General features: G+C 37.1%; 3 protein-coding genes and 2 pseudogenes across 6 annotated transcripts; 2 read left to right on the top strand and 3 right to left on the bottom strand.

Moving 5' to 3' along the window:
* Positions 1-345: 345 nt before the first annotated feature.
* LOC126633976 (eukaryotic initiation factor 4A-III homolog) lies at positions 346-1,729 on the bottom strand (annotated as a pseudogene).
* Positions 1,730-5,652: 3,923 nt separating this feature from the next.
* On the top strand, positions 5,653-6,037 carry LOC126633975 (40S ribosomal protein S30-like; annotated as a pseudogene).
* A 1,008-nt stretch (positions 6,038-7,045) lies between these two features.
* Positions 7,046-10,870, top strand: LOC126582570 (uncharacterized). Of its 4 annotated transcripts, none has more exons than XM_050246717.1 (9): positions 7,046-7,195; positions 8,632-8,790; positions 8,870-8,940; positions 9,099-9,218; positions 9,309-9,427; positions 9,581-9,662; positions 9,838-10,140; positions 10,209-10,414; positions 10,522-10,870. In XM_050246717.1, exons 2-9 carry the CDS (start codon positions 8,637-8,639, stop codon positions 10,529-10,531), a joined length of 1,065 nt encoding a protein of 354 aa, XP_050102674.1. In that variant the 5' UTR covers positions 7,046-7,195; positions 8,632-8,636; the 3' UTR covers positions 10,532-10,870. The 4 variants fall into 4 exon arrangements, with proteins under 4 accessions (XP_050102674.1, XP_050102673.1, XP_050102672.1 ...); XM_050246716.1 differs by having other exon boundaries at positions 10,209-10,423; XM_050246715.1 differs by lacking the exon at positions 10,522-10,870 and having other exon boundaries at positions 10,209-10,445.
* Positions 10,871-11,286: 416 nt separating this feature from the next.
* On the bottom strand, positions 11,287-13,919 carry LOC126582574 (NADH dehydrogenase [ubiquinone] iron-sulfur protein 1, mitochondrial-like). Its single transcript, XM_050246722.1, has 3 exons — positions 13,650-13,919; positions 12,539-12,833; positions 11,287-11,599 (listed from the first exon to the last, which is right to left on the bottom strand). The coding sequence occupies exons 1-3, from the start codon at positions 13,892-13,894 to the stop codon at positions 11,591-11,593; spliced, it is 549 nt and encodes a 182-aa protein (XP_050102679.1). The 5' UTR covers positions 13,895-13,919; the 3' UTR covers positions 11,287-11,590.
* A 493-nt stretch (positions 13,920-14,412) lies between these two features.
* Positions 14,413-16,237, bottom strand: LOC126582567 (eukaryotic initiation factor 4A-3-like). Its single transcript, XM_050246707.1, has 3 exons — positions 15,050-16,237; positions 14,807-14,893; positions 14,413-14,624 (listed from the first exon to the last, which is right to left on the bottom strand). Exons 1-3 carry the CDS (start codon positions 16,010-16,012, stop codon positions 14,511-14,513), a joined length of 1,164 nt encoding a protein of 387 aa, XP_050102664.1. The 5' UTR covers positions 16,013-16,237; the 3' UTR covers positions 14,413-14,510.
* Positions 16,238-18,182: the final 1,945 nt, after the last annotated feature.

Genomic DNA, 18,182 nt, shown 5'->3' with positions numbered 1-18,182 from the left:
TCTCGAATTACTGTCATTCCCCATACTTTCTACATATACCTTATACTATCCGCACACACCCACATCAGAGAAGAAGGAAAGGAAGGCACAACTATGTTTCTACATATACCTTATAAAATAATATATTTTATAAAATTTATGCGTGGTGTATTCAACAAAAAGCAGGATGCTAATGAAAAAACTCCATAGTTTTATGTTTTCATCGAAAAACTTATTTAAAATAGTGTATTCAGACCAAAAAATATTTAACAAAGCAGTACAACGATGCCAATTAATCAACGACTCAAAACCCCTCGACTTAGCAGTTTGCCTAGAGGATGATGACGACGGACGGCAACAGAGCTCTCAAATCAAATCGGCAACGTTCATCGACATTTCGTCAATATGGGTACTGTAGTATTGTTCAATGTCTCTTAAGATCTTGATATCATCGCTTTTGACAAAGTTTATCGCTACACTCTGCAAACAATAATCAAATTATAGCACATTATGATTAGAACTGAAAAACATAACAAAACAAGACTAAGAATATGTTTTGGCATACATAACAAAAACAGACACGAGTTCCATCGGCGAAAACATATCACACTTACAAAAAATTAGAATACATGCATACCTTGCACTCAAAATGACCAGAACGACCGATCCAATGAATGTATAGCTCTCGATTGTTTGGAAGATCATAGTTGATAACCAAGGAAACTTGATGAAGGGAAAACATCACATGATTAGAAAAATCTGTGCAGCAAAAGCATATGTATGTATAACATGTTTGCTAGAGCTTGAAGGCAATATATCTTCACATACACATATAGCATGTGCACCCATAGAATTCATGGGGTATAAAAGATAAATAGATCAAGAACTTACCTGCTGAACATCAAGGCCCCAAGCCCAAACATCAGTGGTGATCAGGACGTGAGTATTTCCAGCGCGAAACTCTGGGGTAATGGCATCTTTTTCCTTTTGAGGCATGTCTCCATGCATGGAAGATACAGTAAAGTTATTACTCCTCATCTTTTTGGTCAGCCAATCAACCTTTCGCTTTGTGTTGCAGAAAATAACAACTTGTGTAATTGTAAGAGTATCATAAAGATCGCATAATGTATCAAATTTCCATTCTTCTCTTTCAACCGAAACGAAAAGTTGCTTGATTCCCTCCAAAGTCAACTCGTCACGCTTGACAATGATCCTTACAGGGTTCGTCATAAACTTGCTCGTCATTTCCAGAATTTCTGGAGGAAGTGTAGCGGAAATTAAGCAGACCTGGAGATCAGGTGGAAGACATCTGTAGACATTGTATATAGCTGATCCTTGAATGCTTTGCTTAACATTTCATCAGATTCATCGAGAACTAGTAATATTTAATGGCTCGATTGCTTCTCCTCTTGATCATGTCATAAACTCTACCTGGAATTCCACACACCACATGAACTCTGTGCTCAAGCTTTCGAATATCACTCAGTGATCTTTCTTTGACTGTTGTAGCTTTAGCTGTACTTGACTTACCACTCTCAGTTTGAGAATCAGTGAATTCATGTGATACACTCTTGCTCCCTTTTAGCTGAATGCAATGATCAATTTCAGGTAGATTGAGATTAACATGAAATGATAGCTTGTCACAATTTTCTGCATTCCAATTCCAAATACCTTTCTTATCAAATACAACACTCATTGACAGAAAGATCTTCTTGGTACTCAAATTATAGTTCCTGTATTCTTTCTCCATTTTCCCATATCAAACAAATATGCCTTTCGTAGAGGATTCATCAAGTTTATGTCTTAATTGTCTAGGAATGTGACCATAACAGATGCATCCAAACACCTTCAAGTTCTGAATACCTGGTTTTCTGCCACTGAAATCTTCAAATGGGGTTTTGTGTTCCACAGCCTTGGTTGGACACCTATTGAGCAAGTGCACAGCTATGTTAATAGCTTTTCCCCAGAATTCATAAGACATGTGCTTGTCATGAAGCATACTCTTAACCATTTCAACAATGGTTATGTTCTTCTTCTCAGCAACACCATTTTGCTATGGAGAATAAGCTACAGTCAATTGTTTCTCCAACCCCAAGTCTTCATAGAATTAATTAAATTCATGAGAGTTATACTCTCCACCTCTGTCACTTCTTAACTTTATAATTTTGTAGCCACTCTACAATTCAACCATGGCTTTGAATTTCTTGAACACTTTGAACACTTCTAATTTGTGGTTCAGAAGATAAACCTAACATATTCTGGTTGCATCATCAATGAAAGTTAAGAAATATCTGTTTCCTCCAAATGTTGTGACCTGCATTGATCCACAAACATCTGAGTGGATTAATTCCAGAGGCTTGCTTGCTCTCCAAGTCAGCTCTTTACTAAAGACATCTCTGTGTTGCTTTCCTGCAATGCATCATTCACATACACCAGATGACTTCTTGAGTTTTGGTAATCCCAACACCATTTCCTTATCAGATAAGGACTGTAAGCTGCTGAAATTCAAATGTCTCAACCTTTTGTGCCATTCCCAAGCATCACCATCACAACTAGCTTTTAGTGCAGAACCATTCATGTCCTTCATAAGTAGTGGAAATCGCCTATTACAAGTCATTTGTATTGTAACAACATGACTCTCCAAACTTGTATCTTTAAAGATTGCAACCTGATCATCTACAAATAATAAGAAGTAACCATGTTGCATCATTTGCCCCACACTTAAAAGGTTTTCATCCAGTCTTGACACGAGCATTACTTCTTTGATGTATCTGGTACACTTCTTGGTTTCAATCACCAAAGTTCCTTTCCTACTAGCTTGAACAATCTGTCCATTCCCCATTTTGATTTTTGTTGAGACACTTCTGTCCAAATTAATCAATATAGACTCATGTGAAGTCATGTGATTGTTGAATCCACTGCCAATATACTACACATGTTCACTTTTAACAATTACAACTGAATCACAAGCAATGAACATAGAGGTTTCCTCCTCTATTTGTTGTGCCATTTGAACCTGTTAAACTGGTTTACTTCTGCAATCTCTGGCAAAATGATTGAAATTGCCACAATTGTGACATTTAGGCCTCTCTTTGAATTTGCATTCACCCGTAGTGTATATTTCCACAAATTTTACATGCCTCTCTTGTGTTCTCCTTGTTAAACCAGGGTTTGACAACATTTTGAGACCTATCATTACCCTTAAAATCAACCTTCTTATCTCTTAATTTGAAAGGTTTCTTCCCCTTGTACCCAGTGGTCTGTGATCCACTTTTATTTTGGATACTAAGATTGCTAAATGCCTTATCATTCACTTCCTCATCTTTAGTATGTCTTTTCAATCTCTGCTCAAATCCTTTCAAAGTTGCAACAACTTCATTTGGATTAATCTCATCCAATTTCTTAGTTCCCTCAATAACAGAAACAATATTATCATATGCAAGAGCTAGACTAATTAACATTTTCTCAAGTAGTATCTTATTTGGCAAGGTTTCACCAAACATCTTCATCTTATTCACAAGACCATATAATCTAGCTAGATAATCAGAGAGAGATTCATTATTTCTCACCCCTAGCATATTCAAAATCACGGCGAATACCTTGTAATTTCATGCCATGTCCTGAGCATCACCCTTGAATTCTTGCTTAAGAACATCCAAGCATCCTTTGCAATCTCTTGGTTGGCGATTCTAGGAAAGATCTCATTACTCACATCTCCTTGTATCAGTCCCAATGCCCTTGCATCTCTGGAGATGAGATCCTGATTAGCAAGAATTTGCTTCTCATCCGTGTCATTCCCTTCATTCGACAATGTGAAACCATCTTCAACAAAGCTCCATAGATTGTGAGACTTGAAAATTGTTTTCATCCTGACACACTAGAATTCATAATTGACTCTAATGAATACTGGCACACGAAGATCTGTGCTAGATCCGGCCATTTTTAAACTTCTAAGCTCCCAATTGAGAACCCAGCCAAACACTTATAAATTCACATATTCACTCCCAGATTCAAATCCAACCTGGCTTTGAGGCCATGTTAGTGTTTGAGCTACTTTTGAGCTAAATTTCTCTATCAATTTGTAACAAATTCAACAAGTAATTGAAATGAATTTGCAGAAGGAATGACATAGATGAACTTTCAAGAAGAAGGAGTATGTTGCTTCCTCGAATCTATGTTGGATTTGCACCAAGAAACTCGGCTACAAAACTAGCTATATAGTCGTTGCCAACATCATCAAAGCATCGTGACTATGATCATGTGCTACCCACATGGTTTCACTTAACATCTAACAAACTGGACGCGTGTCAAGTTATACACCATTAAGATGATATAATCTTAACCGTTTATTACACATATATATAGACTTAGCTAAGAACAACACTTGGACATTTTCGAGCTTTTTTGTCTTCCATATTGCAACAACTTTGAATGCTTGATCTAGCTGCCATGCTTAGGCTCCAACAATAATACGTTGAAACCCACAACAACAATCTGAGAAAGTACAACAATCCACCAGAAAACTTCTTCAAAATATAAGTCGAAGATTACAACAAATCTATCTGCTTATATAGAGAACAGAAAACCCTAACCGTAATATAAGTCCTTAACCAATCATGTTTCGGAAATCCTAACCCTATAAATCTAGGAAACCCAAACCATATTAGACTTTTATTCTCTCTTCTGTTAAGGGTCTTGAGAAAGTATGATACGTTGAAATATTATATATTTCATAATCCTAATGATGCTCTAATATGTTAATTAATCAGGATTGCCCACGGAAAGGTCGGGACAATGTGTTAGACAATTATCATAGTATGCTAACCTGGTTTTGTGAAGATCGATCCATTGTCTAGGTGGCAGATATGGTTTCTATCACAATTGTCACCATGATTTGTGGAAAATGTAAATTTGGCCATTTTTGTTTCAAATCGATCAATGTCTTTATGAATATAAAAAATAAATGAAAATAGCTTTTAATCTAGACCCTGATCAATTGTTGTGGAATGCGAAAAAAAAGCGACCATGTACACTGTTAAAAATAACTCACGTTAAGCTAGCAAGATAGTCCAGGTAATTCCTTATAATATTGACCTATGTTTTACTTACAGTTTACAAAAACTGCGATTTTGAGTGTAAAAATATGACTCATTGTATTGAATTGATTTACAACAGTATGATTACAAATAAGAAAGACTCTAAAGATCAAAACTAGAATTACCTTGTTCTACAAGTTAAGTTTATACTATCTAGAACAAGGTAAGGAAATACTATCTAGAAGCATTCGGAGCAAGTCACTTGATAAAGTCTCTCTAATTGACTTTTTCTTATGTCTGCAAGAAGTACACAAGAATGTTTAACCTTATGATTCATTTTTGGGAAGTTTCATGAAAAGGATTTGGACTAAGTTTATTTTAATAAAAAAAAACTATGCTATAACTTTATTTAATGAATAAGATTTAAATTTTAATGAAAAACTTTTAAATTTTAATAAAGATAACAAAAAAAACTTAAATTTTAATGAAAAAGACATAATTTTAATATTAAAAAATATTTAAAAAAAAATCTGATGTGCGGATCCGCGCATTCTCACACAAACTGTTTATGAAACTTAATGATATTACACTGTTTATGAAACTTACGACACTGTTTATGAAACTTACTACACTATTCATGAAACTTACTATATTGTTTATGAAACTTAACGGTACTACACTATTTATAAAAGTTAACAGTGCTACACTGTTTATAAAGCTTAACAGTACTACAGTATTTATGAAACTTAACAATACTTTGGCCCGCAGCCATAGGAAAGGTCCACGGTTCTTTGGCCCGCGCCAGTAAGGTGAGAGGCTAGACAGGCAAAGTGGTCAAGCAGGATAAGAAGAAGCAGCAGCCCCAGGGCCGCGCCCACAAACGCTTGCAATACAACCATAGATCCGTCACCCCGGTAATTGGCATCGGAAAGAAGAGGGGACCCAACTCGTCTGAGAAGTAGGGCAAAGATTCAAGCTTTGAAAGGATGAGAAGTTCTTCCGAGATTAAGAAAAATTAAAGGCTTTATTTTTGTTTAATCTTCACTCTTTGTTCTTAAGACCTTAACAACACTGGTTTGTTAGTTCATAGAAAGATATTTGGAAGTGTTGGATTAGGTTGGGATTTTTTTTTATCTAATTTGAATTAGCAGCAATGCGATTTTGTTTTTGGTTTCTAAGAACATTAATGCAATTTTGTTTCTGGTTGCTGGTTTGTCAAAAAAATATGAAGCTGCAGAAGATTGAGGTGGTGCATGCGTTTATACTTAGAATGTTATTTGTTTTTGTTTTTTTTGTTTTTCTATTCTTATCATTAAATAAAGTTATTACGTGGCTTTTGGATAAAATTCAAAATTTTGAAGCTATTTTCATTAATTTTTTATTTATTTTTTATTATAGACAAATCCCTTGATAAGGTTAAATCTAAGACCAAGATCATTTGATTCATTGCACACCAATTGTATCAAAATTTTTTTTTTCAAACAATGTGTTCAATAAACCATGTCAACAAGACACAAGAAACTCGGAAAACCCAACACGTAAAAAATAGGGAACATCCTAGTCCACGTAAAGAACCCAGTAGAACTAGATAGGCTAAAAAAAACACTAACTAGTACAATTTTAATTATCAACAAGATGACGTTTTTCGGTTATTCCATTGTTTTATTTGTGAAACAGACTGTTTTAGTGCAATTGGAGGCAAAATTGTTGGAGATGTTTTTAAGATAAAAAAATCTAAAAAATCTGTTCACACTCGTGTGGGATGATGTCCAACTGCCCAAGCAAAAAATTTAAACCTAAATGACTAAAATACCCATGTCACATAACCACCTCACACAAGCCTCAAGGGGAAGAGGTCGCTGGTAAAACTTGTAATTATCTCTCATAGAAGGAGCATTATTGTAAATTGCTCAAACTCCAATTCGAGCGGGAAAATTGTATTCAGGAGAACTCAAGACAAACGCACCTTTAACAAACTTCTTCAGGTCGTCAGTGATTTTTCAAGAAACCATAGGCTTGGAGGAGAGAGAGAGAGCTAAAGATTAAAGCTTGAAGCTTGAAAGTGAAAACCATATCAAATTCAATCCCAATCCTTGAAGCCTGCAGGAAGAGGGAGCGAAGGCCAACGATTTTCGGATTGCATGTGTTCTGATATCCCGATTGCTTTATCAGTCCGAACGGTCCGTTTCTGCAAATTTATTTCGTATAATTTGATTGTTTCTTTGATTTCTGAATTGAGTTTCTGCAAATTTCTATTTAGGGTTGCTGATATTTCTTCAATCCCTTATTTCTTTCAAGTGGGTTTCTGCTAAAGAACTCGAATTTCTCCATAGCAGTGTATTTTTTTTCTTTACTTTCTGAATTGGGTTTTTTTTTTTTTTTCAAATGAGGTTCTGATATAAGACTCGAATTTGTGTAATTGAATGTGATTGTTTCTTTGATTTCTCAACTGGGTTTATGGAATTTTTTTGTTAGAACTAGTAATTGGACATTTTTTTTCCAAGAACTGCGTATCTTTAGCTTTGTTCCTCCTTTTTTCGAGTGGAATTTATGCTTGTTTTCGTGTTGGATTTGGTTGAAAAATTGGATGTTGGTTGATGCATGTAGTTATTGGATTCTGCCGAATCCAGAACCTGGAAAATTTCTAACCCTTTCTTTCTCGGAAAGGAGCCTAAGTTTGAAAATTGGTTTCCCACACTAGAAATAATTCGAAATTCTGCATTTCCATCCATGTTAATTAATTACATTTCTCTTTCCTAGAAACTAGTGCCATGTCTTCTTGATTTCTTTATCAAAGTAGAGTAATGTTTCGGTTAAAGTAAACATACTAGTAACTAAACAAACAACTTGCAACTTAGCTGACTTTTCTTAAACAAGAAGTCATGAAGACAACAATGTAGCTTTGTTCCTCGGTTTTTTATATTGGGGATTTCTGCTAATTTGATGTTGATTTGGGAATTGAATCTTGGCTGGATGTAGAAGTTGGATTCTGCAGAATGCAGAATCTGGATATTTTGTAACTCCCTTCTTGGAAAGGGACCAAAGTTAGAAAATTTGTTTCCGTATATGCCCTAGAAGCAATTCCTAATTCTGTCCTTCCTCCATGTTAATTGAGTTGCAATTTTCCTAGTAACCTATGCCGTGACTTATGGATTTCTAATACAAGTAGAGGTTTGCTACAGTTAATATAAGTCTAACTGAATGTACTAGTATGTAAACCAACAACTTTCCAATTATCTTTAACTGTTAACTGATGTTTGTGTTGCATTAGTAGTAGTTAAAATTCAGTCTCACCATAGATTTTACTTAATTTCCGATGTTTTGGATGCTAGTTCCCTTTATCTTCTCTCTATCCGCTCTAAATTTTCAAATTAACTCCTAGGAAACTGACATGTAACACTACTTCAGTTCAGCATGTAAGTATTGATAGCAGGTGCCTTTGTGAAAGCTAGTTACTCGTATCTTCTCTCTAAATTTTCAAATTCTATACATTCTTGAAATTATCAAGTAGGTGTGTGATTGGTAGTTCTTCATCTGATAAATCATTCAATGAGTATAACCTCTGAACTTTTCTGTTAGTCATTAATCATAATGCCTCTGGTTCTACTTGTTTTAGGTGCTATGGATCTCGATTTGGAATTTTTTACCCTTTTGGCAGACCTCAAATCACGGAGGGACAAGCTCATTTTGATGGCAGGTCTTAATGGTTCTGGCAAAACCACCATCTTGAACAAGATTCACTCTGAAGGAGTCTCTACTGAGATAGTCACACCCGGTGAGCCCGTAGCCCCCTATCCTCTTTATGCCTACTTCTGAATTCTTATGCATTTTGTGCCTATTGTTTACTGTTGCAGGATTTAGTGTTGAGACGGTGAAACATGCCTATATTAACATTGCAGCGTTTGATGTTGGGAGTGAAAACAGGGTAGCTCCTCTCTCTTATCTTGTACTATTTTTGAATGATTTCTTACAAGGCCGTGAAGTGGGTAAACATATGGTTTTTGTAATGTGTATCATGATTTTTTAATTTCAGAAGATCTACTTTTTCATAGGCAGTGACTGTTTTAGATATTCCCAATACAGATACCTCCACTGTACATGCAGCATTTCCAGAACAAGAAAGGTCTTATTTTTGTGGTAGATAGCAACGACCAGAACCGAGTGTTGGAGGCAAGGGATGAGTTACACAGGATGTTGCAGGAGGTAGTTTCATGATTTCCATGAATAATTGTTTGGAAATATAAAATATTTGAGTTATGTTTTTTTATAACGATGAATTGAATTTGGCTGCAGGATGAACTCAAGAACGTTGTTGTGCTTGTACTAGCCAACAAGCAAGATCTTTGTAATGCAATGACTGCAGAAGAGTTGAGCAAAGAGCTGGATATTAAGTCTCTCAGAATTAATCAGTGGTAAACTATTTTATCATTCAATGGCGTTTTAGGATTCATATAGCCGACCCCACTTAGTGGGAAAAGGCTTTGTTGTTGTTGTCATGTAAAAATTACGATTTGCAGATAATAAAGTATGTCATAAACTATAACTGCTGTCAATGTAATTTTCAGGCATATTTCTAGTACTAGTGCAATCAGTGGGGATGGCTTGCTTGAGGCTTTGCGTAAATTTTTTTGGGCCATTGATTCCATGGTAATTGCCTAGAATTTGCTTACGATAAGAAAACTAATTAACTCTTGTTATTAGTTTGTGGATTGGTTTATTATGTTGCAACATTTCTGTGTCCTTAAAAACAGGCATAATTCATGAACATTGAACAGATTGCATTTCGTGTTTTCTTACCTATATTATTCCTCTTCATTGGCAGGTCCCTCATGTGCATGTGTTAATTTGTGTTGATAAAGATAAGGATATACGCTGCAGTGGTGAAGAAATAGGTAAAGACGAAGATGAACATAAAGACTTTCAGTCTACTATCCAGGAGGTCTTTACTCAAAATGATTGGGTGCCGACTCCATCCGCGGTTAATCCTGAATTTCACTTCACTTGTGTGAGTCGACTGGATTATATCATGGACTGTGTTCAGGAGGCTTGTAGCTGCGGTCTGCCGGTTGACTTGATGGTATTGGACTATGAATATATCATGGAAATGGGGCAAGATGCGTTCAAGGTACCTGAAACCTCTCAATGTAACCGAAATTTCATTGTTGATGTTTATTTTGCTTAAATATTTGACAGGCAATGAAAGATGAATGGCATAGAGCTGAGTTTGACGGGCATGTTATAGGCGTGACTTCTAGAAATGAGAATATAGACCATCAGCGGATTGTTCCAATGCCCGGAGTGCTACTTAATTTACACTTCAGTGTGTTCAGCAATAAGGAGAGGGTTTCTGTCATATTCGGACATATTTTTGGCAACAGATACTTAAGTCGAGCCTCAAGGTTCAGCAGGCAAGCTGCCTTCCATTGTTAGTCTGTTTTGCTGATTGCTTATTGTTAGCTTATGTTTGCAAGTTCTGACAATAATGTGCTCTTTTGATTATTTGTAGGGTCATGTAGCGATGAATGATATAAGAGGCATTGAACTGTACTGTAAATACACAGATTGCCACACAGATTGCGGAATACCAGTGAAGGTTGCGGGTTTTGTTGAGGTCCATTGAGTGATAGCAGCACTGTTATATATATACAGATGACCGCACTGATATACATATTACATATACAGAATTGAGTAAATACATATACACAGGACCGCACTGTTATACATATACCACCTAGCAACATTATTATCTAGATACCCTTATGAATTTGTTGGGGATCTCACTAATACCACTTAATAGCTCATGTAAGAAGTGTCTATCGCTCTGCTATGAATGAAATAGCTCGGTTTTCTGCTTATCTCTCTCTCTCTCTCTCTCTCTCTCTCTCTAAAATATGCATGGGTTTACTGCCCCTTATGGCGAAATGGATCTTTTCCATCACAGATCTTCTCAGTAACGTACCCTCGTCCCACCCATAAACATATGCATCCTGAGGCAAATACATAGTAGCTAACACAAGTGTTAACACTCCAGTTAGTGATAATCCATGCTAGCACCAGTGACTTAGGTGGGGCTTTTGGCCTCCAACATCCATCTCCTCCTATCCGCCCTAGACGAGACCAGCACTACACCCATTAATCAAGTTAATAAGGACAATAGCTCCTGAACATCCAGAGCATTCAAATTCCAATGAAACCCAAAATTCTCGCTCAAAGGAAGATGACAGGAACTAAAGCACGCCTATCATGGAAAAGAAATGAGAGTAATGATCTGTGCAGTCTAGGAGAAGAAATGCATATGCAGAGAAAGAATTATCTCTAAAATACAAAAGCAAACCCTCTCACAGAGATAATCACTTCTCAAACTCATTGTATTAGATTCCACCGAAATAACCCAGATAATAGACATCACACAACTTCTCAATACCATACCCTCCTCCCACCCAAAAACATATGCTATGTCTAGTACAAAAACAGATGGTTAACGCTAACACAAGTGTTAACACTCCAGTGAGTAGTAAACCACGCTAACACCTGTGCCTTAGGCAATACTTTCGGCCTCCAACATCCATCTCCCCCTATCCACCCTGTACAAGACCAGCACTACACCCATTAACCAAGTTAATAAGGACAATAGCTCCCGAACATCCAGAGCATTAAAATTCCTATGAAACCCAAAATTCTCGCTCAAAGGATGATGACAGGAACTAAAGTACATGAAAAAGATTTGAGAATGATGATCTGTACAGTCTAGGAAAAGAAAGGCATATGCATTAAACCCCGCTCACCACTCTTATGAAAACCTCACCCTTTCCCCATTACCCACCAAAACTGGAAGCAAGAATAAAACAAATTAACGCCTTGAATAATGTCTTCCCATGAGCTTTTCTGGAGCCTAGTGACAATATTTAAGTCCCAAACATCTACATGCAGCCCATACTGAAGTCCCCAAAGAGTTGAGGCCCCTTTGTTTGAGATGTTTATCCTTAATTTTTCACCTTCTCATTCACACTTCACAACAATTAAGCTTTTGGGCCCAACCCCTCCATTGAGCCTCACATTTGGAGAGCCCCAATCTTCTTCTGGAACCCACTGTTTTATAAGGTTTTCAAAGTAGTACGGTCTAGTGGTAAGCCCATTGTGAGGCTTAGCCCACTCTCCCACCCCCTTAGTGTAGATAGTATCGTTTGTTCATAAAATAAAATAAAAAAGGTGAAGGATGAGGGAAGCAAGCAAGTGAAGTTTGACCTGTCAACTTGCAGATGAATAAAACAAACGATCCAATTAACAAGAATAAAAGAAATAATTAATGATTCATCAATTATCAGAACTGTTTTATCTCAGCTACCTTGGCACTTGAATTTATGCATATTTAAGAAATTAAAAATGACTAATATCAGCCCTTACATCATACGTTAAAAATCTTAGTCTATGCAAGTTGTAAGTTTTGAAGTTTAGTGTAAGCATCATTGGCATATATTAGTCTCAGAGATAACAATCATCAAAAGTAGTCTACTAAAATCTACCTCATTTAATCGTGGGACGATGCGCAAGACCTCTGGACCTCGGCTATCAATTCGAATGTTGGATCCAACAGCATCAGTAACATCAATGGTCTCTGTTCCCTTTAATTCCCAATTTCGAGCTTTAAATGCAAACGGTTTTGAGGTTAGGGCTCCCACTGGACAGATATCTATCACATTTCCGGAAAGCTCACTTGTCATAAGTTTTTCGACATAAGTCCCAATTTCCTCTCCGCTGCCACGACCTAACATGCCAAGGTCCTGAACCCCCGCAACCTCAGTTGCAAATCTGACACACCTGTTCAACCAAACGCGCTTTCTATATCAGAAGCTTGCAACTACAATTAAAACAAGAGCTCTATCCAAGCCGATGAATGATGCAACTGTTTTCTGATATATCAAAAATTTATTTTAAGAAGGTGATAAACTTAAACCCTAACTACAATGTGATGTACGTTGTTAATTTGAAAACTTACTCTACCTAGAGAAAACATCATGGACTACATGATTTGCGAATGTCATAACTCGCTGTCGAATGCAATACACTAGGGATAGACTTACAACTCTTAACAGATTGTGTACATTTAAAGGTAAAACTGGGACAATATTTAGCATCACTAAAAATACACTAACACCAAACAACAAATAGATCAATCATTCAGTAACTCACTGTTAAATGCAATAGACTAGGGGTAGACTAACAACTCTTACAGATTGTGTACTTTTAGAGGTAAAACTGGGACAATATTTAGCATCACTAAAAATACACTAACACCAAACAACAAATAGATCAATCATTCAGTAACTCACTGTCGAACGCAAACCACTAGGGATAGACTACCAACACTAGAGATTGTGTACTTTTAGAGGTAAAACTGCGACAATATGTAGCATCACTAAAAAAATGAAAAATACACTAACACCAAACAAGAAATAGATCAATCATTCAGTAAATAGTTTCTCATGCTTCAAAACAAGGCATGAAGGGATAAAATGTGTATTTTTTTAGAATAAAAAAGATTACACTAGAAGAAATTTTACCAAAAAATCATACAGTTCACTAGAACTGTAGTGAATATGTGGTGTATAAGAAGAGGCAATGCTGGATTCTGACCTTGTACATTGAATACACCGAGTCATTACAGTCTTCACCAAAGGACCAAGATTCTTATCAACTACGGATCTCTTCACCTCAGTAAAACGGCCGCGATCAGATCCAAATGCCATAGACTGATCCTGCAGATCACATTCTCCTCCCTGATCGCAAATTGGACAATCCAAGGGATGATTCATCAGCAGAAACTCCATCACCCCTTCTCGAGCCTTCTTTGCTATTGGTGTATCGGTCTTAATTTTCATGCCTAAGAAGAAACTTTTGTCAAAAAATCACAACTTTATGCACAAAAAGATAAAGTAAAATTTAATTCTACTGTAACCACAACCAAATTATGCCATAGCCAAACAATGTATTGCTCAATTAACAAAATATCATATCAAAATCAAAATGTTACTGTGAATCCAAAAACAATAATCAGAACCTCGCAAAATTGTAGCTTAGGTTCGACTCACTTATATTCTTAAACTTAAACCCTCACTTAGCATTTTTAGGAAAAATCCTTTGAAATTTCGCAGTTCTCATGGCTAGAACTTCACTATGGAATGCTTAGTTCGTTTAAAGCTAGAACGTAGCATTTACAACCCAATCTTCATCTCTCTAAGACAAAATTAATCCCTTCGAATGATTCTTGGCCGAAGCCGGGAGTGGTATCAATTTTGCAAACTTGATCATATATTTCTTTGCACAAAACATTTTGTACAAAGTTTTATGCTTTTTATACGAATTGAAAAACCGAAATATCAAATTCAAAACCCATACGGTTGTCAACGAATTAATGTGGCGTAATACATTTAACATAAGTATATATAACTATAATATATCGAATTATGACGATGACGATGGACAGCAACAGAGCTCTCATATCAAATCACCAACGTTCATCGGCATTTCGTCAATCTGGGTACTGTAGTACTGCTCGATGTCTCTTAAGATCTTGATATCATTGGTTCTGACAAAGTTTATGGCCACACCCTGCAAAGAATAATCAAATTGTAGCATATTATGATGAGAACCTGAAAAACATAACTTAACGAAACGAAGACTAAAAGAATATGTTTTGGCATACATACTGCGATAACAAGCACAGATACAATATGAGATCTATCGACAAAAACATATGACATAATAAAAATTAAAAGTACATGCACACATACCTTGCGCCCAAAACGACCAGAACGACCAATCCGATGAATGTATAACTCTCGATTGTTTGGAAGATCATAGTTGATAACCAAGGAAACCTGATGAAGGGGAAAACATCAACATATTAGAAAAAGCTGTTCATCCAAAACATGTATGTATAACATATATATTCACAGTCACACATAGCACAAGCTCCCCTAAAATTCATAGGAACTTGTCTGTCAAGGTATTAAAAGATAATTAGATCAACTTACCTGCTGAACATCGAGGCCCCGAGCCCAAACATCAGTGGTGATCAGGACACGAGTATTTCCTGCACGAAACTCTTGGGTAATGACATCTCTTTCCTTTTGAGGCATGTCTGCATGCATGGAAGATACAGTAAAGTTATTACTCCGCATCTTTTCTGTCAGCCAATCCACCTTTCGCTTTGTGTTGCAGAAAATAACAGCTTGTGTAATTGTAAGAGTGTCATAGAGATCGCACAGCGTATCAAATTTCCATTCTTCTCTTTCAACCGAAACGAAAAATTGCTTGATTCCCTCCAAAGTCAACTCATCACGCTTGACAAGGATCCTTACAGGGTCCGTCATAAACTTGCTCGTCATCTCCAGGATTTCATGAGGAAGCGTAGCGGAAATTAAGCAGACTTGTAGTTCAGGTGGAAGATATCTATAGACATTGTAAATCTGATCCTTGAATGATCTGCTTAACATTTCATCAGATTCGTCGAGGAATAGTAATTTAATGGCTCGAGTACGCAGACTTCTCCTCTTGATCATGTCATGGACTCTACCTGGAGTTCCACACACCACATGAACTCCGTGCTCAAGCTTTCGAATATCCTCAGCCACGCTTTTGCCTCCGATGCAAGCATGCGCTTGTATGTTCATGTGATTTCCAATTGCTAATATCACCTTCTCCGTCTGTGCCGCCAGTTCCCTAGTGGGACACAATATCAAAGCCTGAACCTCTCGGCAGGAGGTGTCGACGAGTTGGCAAGCGGTAAGGGCAATCATGGAGGTTTTGCCGGTACCTGACTGGGACTGGGCTATGACATCATAACCCTCGATAATGCGCCTGACCGCCCGTTGCTGGATGGCGGAGGGCTTTTCGTACCCATATTCGTAGATGCCTTGGAGCACATCATCCTTCAACCCCATCTCATCGAAGCTCATGATCGCCTCTATCCCATCAGAAGTCGCGAATGGCGCCATGTCCTTGTTCTGAAAGATGATGAACCAAACCCACAACAACAATCTGGGAAAGTATAAGAATCCACCAGAAAACTTCTTCAAATTAAAAGTCGAGGATTATAGCAACATCTATCTGCTTATATAGAGAACAGAAAACCCTAACCCTAATATAAGTCCTTACCCAACCATGTTTCGGAATTCGGATATCCTAACCCCAGAAATCTAGGAAACCCAAACCGTATTGGACTTTTATTCTCTCTTCTGTGAAGGGTATTGAGAAAGTATGATACACTGCAATATTATATAGTTGATAATCCTAATGCTGCTCTAATATGTTAATTAGTCAGGATTGCCCACGGAAAGGCCGGGATTTATTCAAAATTGTCAATGTGAAATAGCTCGAACAATGTGTTAGAAAATTAAAAATCTTACGTGTTGGGGATTTCGAGTTTTTGTCATTTTTTTGTATACTATCACAAGTTCTCCAGGTCGGAGTAGATAAAAGTTATGTTTAGGATTTAATCTCTATTCTATATTCTTCTCACTCCAGGAGGAAACATATAAATACATACGCCGCACATCTTGCAGCACAAGGAAAGTAAATGAATCCTAGACTAACTTGGAAACACAATCAAATAATTATATTTATATTCACATTCCTATTCGAATAGGGACTCAAGTCAAAATTCCCCTTCAAGTTGGTGCGTATATATCTCCTAGCCCCAACTTGTCAAGTGAGTCCTGAAACCTCCCAGCAGAGACCACATGAGTTAGAATATCTGCTAACTGTTCTTCCATTCTAACAAACGGAATATCGACGAGCTTAACATCTAACTTCTCCCTTATGAAGTGCCTATCCACCTCAACATGCTTGGTTCTATCATGTTGTACTGGATTGTTAGCTATCTCTCGTGCTGCTTGATTATCACAATACAGCATCATAGATTCCTTGGGCTTGAATCCTATCTCAGTGAGTAAACCGAAGCCATAAAAGCTCACAAATACTGTGAGCCATTCCCTTGTATTTTGCCTCTGCTGATGACCTCGCCACGACACTCTGTTTTTTACTTCTCCAGGTCACAAGATTACCAGCAACAAACGTGAAATAACCTGATGTAGATCGCCTATCAATAATATTCCCGGCCCAATCAGCATCCGTATACCCTTTTACCTCCATGTGCCCATGCTTCTTGAACATCAAACCTTTTCCAGGAGCCCCTTTCAAATAACTAAGTATCCGCATTACCGCCGTCATGTGATCCTCACTTGGTGCATGCATGAACTGACTTACCACACTTAACGCATACGCAATATCAGGTCTCGTAAGTGATAAGTAAATCAGTTTCCCAACTAACCTTTGATACCTCTCTTTATTCGTCAGAACTTTATCTTGATAAATTGCTAGGTGATGATTTTGCACAATCGGAGTGTCCACTAGTTTACATGCCAACATACCAGTTTCTGACAATAAATCCAACACATACTTACGTTGTGACAAGTATATTTCTTCTTGAGACCTAGCAACTTCTATTCCCAAAAAATACTTAAGACTTCCTAGATCTTTCGTCTCGAACTTAGAGGACAAGTACCCCTGCAACTGTTCAATCTCTATTGTATCATCACTTGTGACAATCATATCATCCACATAAATAATGAGCAAAGTCACCTTACCACCTTTATGCTTGATGAATAAGGTATGATTTGAGTTCCCTTGACGATATCCATACTTCTTCATAGCCTTAGTGAATCGCCCAAACCACGCTCTTGGTGACTGTTTCAAACCGTATAATGCCTTCTGAAGTCTACATACCTTACCATTGGAGTTTTCAATGCCATAACCTAGTGGAAAATCCATGTATCCCTCTTCCTCTAAATCCCCATGCAGAAACTCATTTTTTACATCAAACTGTCTCAGAGGCCAATCAAGATTGGCAGCAAGAGATAATATAACTCTAATGGTATTCATCTTAGCCACCGGAGCAAAAGTTTCTTGATAATCAACATCAAAGGTTTAAGTATACCCTTTAGCTACTAACTTTGCCTTATATCTGTCAATCGTTACGTCCGCCTTATGTTTGATGGTGAACACCCATTTGCACCCACCAGTTTTTTTTCCTTGGGAAGTGTAACCACACGCCAAGTCTTATTCTTCTGCAATGCCTCAATCTCAACTTGCATTGCCTCTGTCCAC

The sequence above is a fragment of the Malus sylvestris genome, chromosome 9 (assembly GCF_916048215.2).
Source record: "Malus sylvestris chromosome 9, drMalSylv7.2, whole genome shotgun sequence".
Lineage (NCBI taxonomy): Eukaryota > Viridiplantae > Streptophyta > Magnoliopsida > Rosales > Rosaceae > Malus > Malus sylvestris.
The sequence above is the reverse complement of the archived record's forward strand: the minus strand, read 5'-3'. Positions and strand labels throughout refer to the sequence as shown.